Raw genomic sequence first — 10,195 nt, 5'->3', positions numbered from 1 at the left:
AAAAAAAAATTAATAAAAATAATCTAATATAATATTACAAAATATGTAAATATGTATGTAGTTTTCTTCACTTAATACAATTACAAAGAAGAAATGGGGGGAATGTTTGTGGGTGAAGTAATGTTCTTGTTCTAAATTCATCTAAAATATTTTTTAAGAAGATCTGCGAATTATTGAGTGAATAAAAACTAGTAATGGTGTGTTATCATGTTAATTACAATTACTGATTAGTTTTTTTTTTCTTGAGATTTAGTTGTGTATACATATGTGTAATTTGATTCTTTTTTTGGTTGTATAATTTTTCTATTTGTTGTATTTATTGCATTTAAATTTATTTTGTTTCAAAGGCAATAGATATTATATGCTCGAGTTGTGTGTTTTTGTGCTTTGTTGCCTTTTTAATCACTTTTATAACATTTTACTAGACATATGTAATTAAAAGTATGTGCTGCATTCATTTCTTATATTTAGTACTACTGTGTGTGGTTTCTGCTCATTTTATTTGTTTGTATTTTTAGAAATGCTGCCATTTGTCCGTTGAACATTGTCCATTTGTATAAGCTTCCCATTCGCAATCGCAACCTTCTAAGCAGTCGGGACATTCCAACTCACTATCTTGTCAGTACATCCATGACACTGGTATCCATTGTGATGTGGTTTGCACCCGTTCAATAGCAGTCTCTAAGCATGCTATAGTTTCACCGATGTCATTATTTACAATCGTCAAATCGAAGAAATGACCATACATCTGACGTAGCATGTCGGATTCTTTTGCCAAACGTTCCAAACTGCCATCATACTAAAAGAAAAAGAAGCAAATGTAAGAAGATTGATTAAGTACTTTTTTAACGAAAACTATTATACAATAATACTTTAATAAAGTGAACATATGTGTGTATAAAAAATTAACTAAAATAATCCCTTTACGTGTTTCTTATTTTTGCAGATTGTAGTTAAATATTGTGTTAATGTTAGCTTTCTACAGGTAACCACATTTTATATTTTTTCTGTTGCAATAATAAAATACTTCTATGAACAAAAGTACTCTATCAAAATTATTCAATTATTTTTCCCGCAATTTTCGCGTTCCATTTTCAAAATGTTTTTTTTAAACATATTGCACAATCAATTGTATTATTAATTGTTTTTACTCAATATTCATTAACGTAAAAATATAGATGAATGAAGTGTACTTTGCTACCTTAAAAGCGTTTTAAATAAAAAAATTTAAAGAATTTGAAGATTCTAACTATAATACCCGGAAAAAAAACTTCTAGAGAAGTGGAATTTAATTTAAGTCAAATTTTGAAGGGAGCTTTTTATAGGGGCTAGGCTCAAATGATATTATAGAATTAATGAGTTCAAAGACCCTAAGTTACGAAGAAGTCGAAATCGACTTTTTGATTGATTATGATGCACCATATCAAAATACATATTCCTGCTAAATTTTACACTAATAAAATTAAAATCCACGTCACTACCAAATTACCTTAGAATTCATGAAAATTTTAAAATTCTTTTGAATTTTTAACTTGGAAATGTTTCGGCCTATTTGACCAACAAAAACCGATTGGAATTTAGTTACAAATGTTGAACCTTACTATTTTTTAATGTAACTTACGACATTTTGGTTTTCAGAAAAAACTAATTCTCAAGGGCGTAAGATTCATATCTCCATAAGTAATACGAAAACCGAAATTTTTCTACAAATACTAATATATATGCCCAATGTAACTTAGGGCTTTTTGGATTTCATATGACGATATATGTACATTATATTATGAAATATATATTAAAATTATTCAAAAAGTTAACTTACATCTGCAATGTTTTGCAAAGAAGGCGCAGCAATAAACACAACATACGGTGTAAATTCGGAAGTTCGTAATATTTTTAACGCCTGTGGTTCTACATCAAGAATTGCCATTTTGCCTTCAGTGTGTATACGTCTAATAGTATCTAGTTTTGTGCCATACATAGCATCCTCGTGTGTACCTTTTGAAACAATTATAAATTATTTACCAAATGTATAGGAAACTGAATTACATATGTATGTAAATAATAATCAAAAACCAGTCCTGACTTGATTGGTAGGCACAGATATTATTTATGTACATATGTATGTATGTATGAATATTATATTTATTTTACACACTTACCGTACTCTAGGTATTCATTAGCTGCAATATCAGCCATCATTTCATCATGTGATACAAAGTAATAACTTCGACCATTCTCTTCATCTGGTTTAGGAGGTCGTGTAGTATCTGCAGTAAAAAAATACAAAATAAGTTTATCATATTTTGTATTAGATAATGTAATTTCATAACCCAGTTATTTTTATATCAATTAATCTATAATATTCCGAAGAGAACAACAACCCTACATTTTACTAATACACTAAGAACCAATGTTCTATTTTACGTTTTTAATCACAAACTAAAACCTATCTTTAAAAAAATAATTTAAAAAATTTTCAATTCAAAAAATAAATAATTAAACATTTTTAATTTTAAAAAGTTTCAAAAAATTTTAAAATGGTTCAATTTATGTATTTAACAACAACAAAAATAGAAAAAATAAGAATTTTATGTATGAAACCAATTATATGTAGGTAATAAGCCTGCACAAGACAACATTACATGCTCAGTTATGTTATGATGACGCACACGAACTGCTGCATATGCTTTGCTTTCAAAAAAACTTTGTTATGTTAATTCATGCATAATTCTAGCAGTTTTCGTATGTGTTTAAAATTTTTAAAATTTAGTCGACAACTCGAATAAAAAAATATTATAAGTTTTTATTCGAATATATTAACAGGAATAATTGGCCCTAATGGACACTGTGGTTTTAAACATCTATTAAATAAATAACAAAAAGTATATTCGTTTTGTTCTTTCATGAAAAAAACTTTTAATAAGTATTTTAAACAAAAGATTTTTTTAGTAAAAACATAAATTTTTGTAAATATTTTGAGTAAATACTAAAACTTCCAAATAAAAATTACGTAATACAAATGAGTCTATTATTTTGCAGAGCACTGTATGATCATTAAGGTACCCAAAAATATAAATTTTGGTTATATGGGTCTCATTTTGTTCATTTGTGCCTTAAACTAGCCAAATCGGATAATGGATATTCGTGTCGGAAAACTATATAAAAAATTCATCTTTTATGTCCTTCCTTCTGGACTTTATCGAACTTCAACAAACAAACAGATCGTATTTCGATTCTGTTTGTTGTTGTTTTTCATTTAAATCCAATTACACATAACATCTATTTTACTTACGGGGTATAGGATAAGCATATTTATCCGGATATTTGGAAATTAAAGTATTTTTGATATGACGTCGGCCTACACCATGAGCCCCTAATAAAACCAAAGTTTTTCGCTGAAAATTTGGATCGCCGACTAAAAAAAAAATTTTTTTGTTAAAAGTAATATTTACATTTTTTGTTACACTCACCTGGCACTTTTACAACCTCCTCATAGGTAACCAACTCCAAGTTATCAAATATACCACTATGTTTTGCCAGATACTTGTCACGACATTGCTTCTTCTTACGTCCAAATATAGAGCAATTAACTAAAGGATATGAACATATGTAAAATTTAAATTGTATAGAAAGATATAAGTTTGCAGAAAAGGTCTGGGTGGCGCATTATAATTCATGCCAAGTACATGCCACAAACATAGTATTACAAAATAACAATACACATATATATATACAAATTAATAACTTGTACTATGTACATACGTATACATATGTTTTTATATTTTACAGGATACATGCAATTAAATTATTTTTTATAATAAATCATTATGCATATATATGTATTGTCATAACTCGTTTTATCAAATTAAAACATATAACGTAAATTGTCACTTTCATAATTTTAAGTCAATTTAATTACAACAAATGTTCCTTTATTATACGCAGAAACAAATAAGACGAACGCAAAATAAAAGTAGTAAAATTTTATTTAAGTTTATCTAAGTTTAGGAAAGCACCCAACTAATGACCACATTTTGAAATACTTCAACAAAGCAGAATCCAAAAAGTTTACTGTGGAATTACATAACTGTCCATTTCCATGAAATCTGATGTTGATTTCAGTTTTGAAACTGATAAAACTGACAAAAGAGCGGAAAAGCTGGAAATCTTATATAACTGTCTTTTAACTATCTGTCCAACTGCAACACTCAGCGAGCGGGTTTTTTGAACAAAAATAGTGATAGTAAATAATTATTAGTAGAGTACGTAACTAAAACAAACTAAATCTATGTAATGAGATTTAAATCAAATGCCAAAAACACTACTGTCTCTATTATCCTTCCCACAACATATTTTATACCTAGTTCAATACAAAGTGTAAAGGCCCAACTATAATGTGCATAAGCTAGCTTAAGGAAATGTCAAAACCGAACGAAAAGTCTATCAATTGCTTAAGAAAATCCGAAGAAACTTCTAGGTGGCTATAATGTACTTAAGTGCATTTAAAATAATTTTGCCGCTATGCTTAAGCAAATAAAATTTGACGAAACTCTCTTAAGTACATTATAGTTTGTCACGTAAGATTTACATGTATTCGCACTAAGATTGCCACATTCCGATTCGCAAACAAAAAAAAAAAAAATGATGGACATAAAAAATGCTGATAAAATGTTCATTTTGGATTTGTGTAAATAATTACACACTGCTAATAATTTCACCAAAAAATACAGGGGTTCTCACAATACAAAAAAATATTAAGTTGCTTCAAAGCATTTAACAAAGTATGTTGATGTTGCTTTGTTTCATTACATGTTATGAAATTTATTACAAATTATGGAATACATATGAGCGAACAAATTAAAAAAAATATTTTATAGCCATTGATTATTTGCATCTAAGTTGTCTCGAAACTTTTCGAAACAGGTCATACATTATTCCGATTTATTTTTCACTCTTAACTTTATTGTCTGTTTCTTTTGTATGTGTTTGCTTTTACACATGTATTATAATCAACTGCTTTTTGAACTTTACCGCACTACAGACAGTAATCATAAAATAAACGAGTGACTTGTAAGTCAATTTTAACGCACTCGCGCAGTTGTCTAGTAAAAAGATTATTTCTTTTCATGTCAAAACTTTTTCTATATAAATAATTTATAAAAAATATTTTAACAAAAAAAAAAGTTCGTTCTCTAGGGACAAAAAAGATGATTAAAGATATGTAAATAACATCTCACAACAAACAGTTAATTCGCAAAAAAATTTTTTGTTTTTCAGTTAAAACTATTTCGGATCCTACTTCCTATGAAAAAATAAGAAAGAAATCTATGTTCGCCCGACTGTCTATGCAAACCTTGTAATTAAATTATTGGTCGTAAATTTCCCTATAATTTATTTTCAAAAAAGAACGAAACCCCCGAAATCGGCACCATATTTTATACATATAAGCATAATTCATTCTTCCGATTTTATGACTTTAGTCTCCATACAAAGTTTACATCAGAAAATTCTGCATATCTTACTCCTATATAAACATAAATCCTCCACCAAATTTTGAAAGGATCGGTCTATAATTGATACCAACTCCCATATATATATATATATATATCCTCTTTCAGATAATCAGTTTTTCATCAATAAATAGCTTAAATTTTATAGGGAATCTGGTAGCCATTCCCAAATATTCTTCTTTGTTCGTTATTTATTATTGCAAAAACTTTGTCAAAATGTGTAACTATTCAAGAGAAAAGTTAATTAATCATTAAAAACAATTATCACATTTTTAAAGTTGCTTTAAAATAAACGAGACTCATGCATGTATTTTTATAAAACATAGCTTAACTCCGCTATTTTTCACGGATTTTTATTCAATAAGTCTTTATTTGCTTTTTTTTATAAATATGTGCATACAAATGAACAAATAGTGTTTATGTTATTGAATCCTATTCTAATAATCAACTATATTAGCAAACAAAAATTTTGATCAATAACACTATGATACAAAAGTGAACAAACAAATGCAGGATTCTCACATAACAATTCTAGTCCATCGATAACGAATATACACTTCATTTTTCTCTATCAGTTCTTTTTTATAAGAAAACTTGTGAAATCACGAAATTCTTTAAGTCGTAAATATAAAATGTAAAACTTTGCTGCTTTTAAACCGATTTTCATTATTTAAAAGATATAAGTTTAAATAATATAATCAAATATTTGATATGTGTGAACTTAGCTTTAGAGATGAAAAAAAGTTAGGTTTAGTAAACTCCGAAATAACTGAAAATTATTCAAATAAAATAGTTTTTTTTTTGAAGAAAACAATTTTAGACTAATGTTGATATCTTAATTTTGAAAATAAAAATTTCAATAAATATTTTAAAATGTTTATTTTTATTTATTTGTTTAATAAACATTATATAAGAATATTAGAAAATTTCTTTATAAGCTCAATCTGGCTGGCATATATGAAAATCTTGCTTATAGTCACTTTAGCGATATAGTCTACAATTTGGGTGTAATTAATGTTTGTTGTTATAAGCGAAAAGTACTGTAAACAGATTAGGTTGTCGTCATCTTCGAGCATGTTTAATGTCTAGTGAAACTTTAACTTTTGCAAAGTTGAATGTTCTGTGCAAGTATTTATAAAACTAGAAAAGTGGTACATAGACTAGATTTTTTGCTGGGATTTTAAGCTAAAGCCTAGCCATTCTCTAGTAGATGAACTCCCATTAATAACACATAAAAATAACGTACTACGTACGTCACCCGTTAGTTCTTTGACAGGGAACTTAGATCTTTGACAATCAGCATGTTCCCAAGATGTATTAATTTACAGGTGTCAATAAGCCAGCTGAGTACTTCTTTTTATACCCTTTACCTTTTAAATTGAAATAGCTAATTCATTTAAAAGACATTATTATTTAAATGAATTATCAGTGTTGTCTAGTGTTATTATTTTATATTGAAGAACATTTAGTTCATGATTTTTAAAACAAATACATTATACGAATTTGTTCCTTTTTTAATTTAATTTTTTTAAAAATGAATAACTTTTATAAATATATTTGTAAAATCAAATTAATTTTGAAGTTGTAGAACATTGCACAAATTTTGTGTCATGTGGAAACTTCTAAATACTATCACCGGCTCGATGAAAAGTTCGTCCGTCTGTCCAGCTGGATGTCTAAGTAAACCTTGTGCGAAAGGTACAGGTCGCTACTACTACGTGTTTTTTGTTAAATATAAAAACTATTTCTTCAAAATATTTAATTATCTGTAAAATTAATTTTTGAGATGATTTTGAGATGAAAAAGTTTTATATTTGTCTACAGACAATGATAATCTACCGATTTTTGGGTAAAATTTCGAGTAATTTTTCAATAATTGGCAGTTAAAATCATTCTCGGAAGTTTAAAATGGACTGAAATTAAAAGAAATTTTGATGGACAAATATAATAATGTTGAAAAAAGTTAAATTTAATATTAAAAGTTCAACAAATATGAAAATTTTTAAAATTCAGAACTCCACAGAGATATTGCAGATGAAGGAATTAAACTTAGTACAATAATGGTATCAAAATGTCACATACAATTTTCACTTTAATTATTTTTTCACAAAATAAACGCATATTTCTGCAGAAAAGGATAATAAAATAAAAAAAAACATAAATTTTATTTCCTTTTATTAGAATTTTATGTTGTAGTTTTTACAATAAATCGTACCATTTCTGTATTAGCATAAATTACCAAACAGAAATTTACATACGGCATTCTGAATTTTCAAAAAATGTTAATTTTGTGAACTTTTTGTGTTAAATTTTACATAGTTTAGCATTATTCTCTCTATTCATCAAGATTCCATGATTTTTAAGTCCCTTTTTAACTTTCGCTGACGGATTGAGTTGCCAAAAATTGAAATTTTGCTCGAAATTTGGTCCAATGATCGGTATATTGCCGTTATCAGATGGATTTAAAATTTTTTCAGTTCAAAATCTTCTTAAAAATTATTTTTATAGATAATTTAACATTTTGAAGAATTTTTATTCATTGTTTCTTAATTTTATTTAAGAAACAAAGAAAGTAGAACCTCCGATTTAGATGTCTGGTGCTATACGACAATAAAGTGATGAAAAAATCAATTTTATCATTAAAATTTCATTTTAGAATAACAAACCTATTTCAAGCACTTGAATAAATAATTTTTGGAATGCTTATCCGGTATATTTGTATATTTGTATCTATGGACTTTAAAAACTTATAAATGGGAGAATCCATTTCCGATTTTAATAAAACTTATCACACAATTAATATAAATATAAAGTTCCACATATCTTAGACTTTTTGAATGGAATCTCATTCCAATGTAAAAATATTGCCATTTAAAATATGGTAAAATTTCCCAAAAGTATATATGCATAATTGTCCATAATTCGCAAACTGCTTAAGATATTGTCTTTAAAATCGTGAAAGTAAAATATTTTACGTCCAAAAGTTTAAAAGTCAATTTACACAGTGTATAGTCTAATGTTAAAAATGTCAGGAAGCCCCATGCTTAAATTTTAAAAGTATATGGTATGACATCTAAACTATCTTCTACATTTTTGTGAAAATTCTTCGATGGTGTCATCAACCAAAACGTAATTTAAAGTAAGTTTTTTTTATAAAAAATCGTACAAAAAAAATTTACAAACGGTAAACGATACACATAATGTAAATATAAGGTAAATTACATTGTATCTCATAAACCATAAAATCGTAATGTTTACAAAAATTGTCTTTCCAAAAAGATAGAAAACTCAAAATTGGTTAACGAATTTTTGAGTTATAAAATTTCCACCGAGAATTTTTTGATTCTGAAACAGAGGTGCAAATGAATCATTCATTTTTGAATTAATTCGTAAATTATTTGTGAATTGAATTAGCAAATTTTGAATTAATTCTGTTTAATTTGGTAAAAATTAATTGCAATTCATTTGACAAATTCATTTGAATTAGAAACGATTAGCAATTCATTTGAATTAGAAACGTATTGCAACTCATTTGGCAAATTTATTTGAATTGGAAATGAATAGATTGGAATGCATGGATTTGAATTGATTCAAATTTCATTCAATTCACATTTTTGTGAAAGGAATTAATTAAAAAGAAATGAATTCGTAAACAAATTATCATCAGAAATGAAGGTTTCATTTACAGCTCTGTTCTGAAGACTCATAAAAATAAATATAAGAACATTTTTTTAGTTTTCAAAAATTTTACAAAAAATATGTTTATCTTTATAAGATTCATAAATGCGCTAGCACGATTTTTTTTCAAATTGGATAACGCACTCGGTATAGTCTGTGGTCAAAAAAAACTTATTTTAACAGCATTTCCAAAACTCTATTTTCAAACAAAAAATTATGTTAAATAAATTTTAAACAAGTTAGAGTGCTATTTTACTATATAATTACAAGGTAATGTCAAAAAAATTTGAAGAATGATCTTATATACGTGTCCAGTTTTATTCCAACGTCGATATTTTTAATTTAAGTGATTTTTTTAAACGAGAAACGAAAGTTACACAGTGGACGAAATCTCAATAGTCACAGATTTAATTATATTTTTATGGAGTTTGTTCACCTTGTTTCTAATTTACCAATATTTCCCAATATTCAGTAGTTGGCAACTAAGAAATATTTTTGTATACATTGTTGTTCGAATCTCCTCACGATATAATAATGGGACTTTTACTAAAAATAATTACAAATAAAGATCGAAATTCTGATATGCACAAGTACTATCAAAAATAATAAATCAGCAAAAACATTAAGTGGAAAAAATCAGCCAGAATGAGCAGAAACTTTGGTGGAGGTACTGTAATGATATGGGGCGGTTTCAGTTACTATGGGAAGCTTCAGTTGTGTTCATTTCTACTAGAATGAACTCAATACCTCGATACGAAATGCGGCCACTAGAAGGCTCTGAAATTCAGTAATGTTTAACCAAAAAATGTTTTTTTTTTAATACAGACACTAATATAATTCCCAGAAATTAATTATATAAGATTTTTCAATATTTTCTTTTCCAAGATAATGCCTGGGACTCGCATTATAGTTTTGTTATTTTTTTTTTTTGAATTTTGCAAAATTTTAATTTTTGCAACCAATATTTTACAAATAATGCCAATAAATATATTTAAATACTAGGAATT

General features: G+C 26.8%; 1 protein-coding gene across 16 annotated transcripts in view; it reads right to left on the bottom strand.

The window, feature by feature from the left end:
• Window positions 1–383: 383 nt before the first annotated feature.
• LOC111686014 (peripheral plasma membrane protein CASK) overlaps window positions 384–10,195 on the bottom strand; it is a 74,858-nt gene continuing 65,046 nt past the window's right edge. For all 16 annotated transcript variants that reach the window (XM_046949950.1, XM_046949951.1, XM_046949953.1 and 13 more), the window contains 5 exons: window positions 3,471–3,590; window positions 3,293–3,415; window positions 2,160–2,267; window positions 1,820–1,995; window positions 384–799 (listed from right to left, as the gene is read on the bottom strand). In XM_046949950.1, coding sequence (XP_046805906.1) covers window positions 620–799; window positions 1,820–1,995; window positions 2,160–2,267; window positions 3,293–3,415; window positions 3,471–3,590 — 707 coding nt within the window. In that variant the 3' untranslated portion in view covers window positions 384–619. The remainder of the gene's footprint in view (window positions 800–1,819; window positions 1,996–2,159; window positions 2,268–3,292; window positions 3,416–3,470; window positions 3,591–10,195) is intronic.

This window comes from Lucilia cuprina, chromosome 4 (assembly GCF_022045245.1).
Source record: "Lucilia cuprina isolate Lc7/37 chromosome 4, ASM2204524v1, whole genome shotgun sequence".
Lineage (NCBI taxonomy): Eukaryota > Metazoa > Arthropoda > Insecta > Diptera > Calliphoridae > Lucilia > Lucilia cuprina.
The sequence above is the reverse complement of the archived record's forward strand: the minus strand, read 5'-3'. Positions and strand labels throughout refer to the sequence as shown.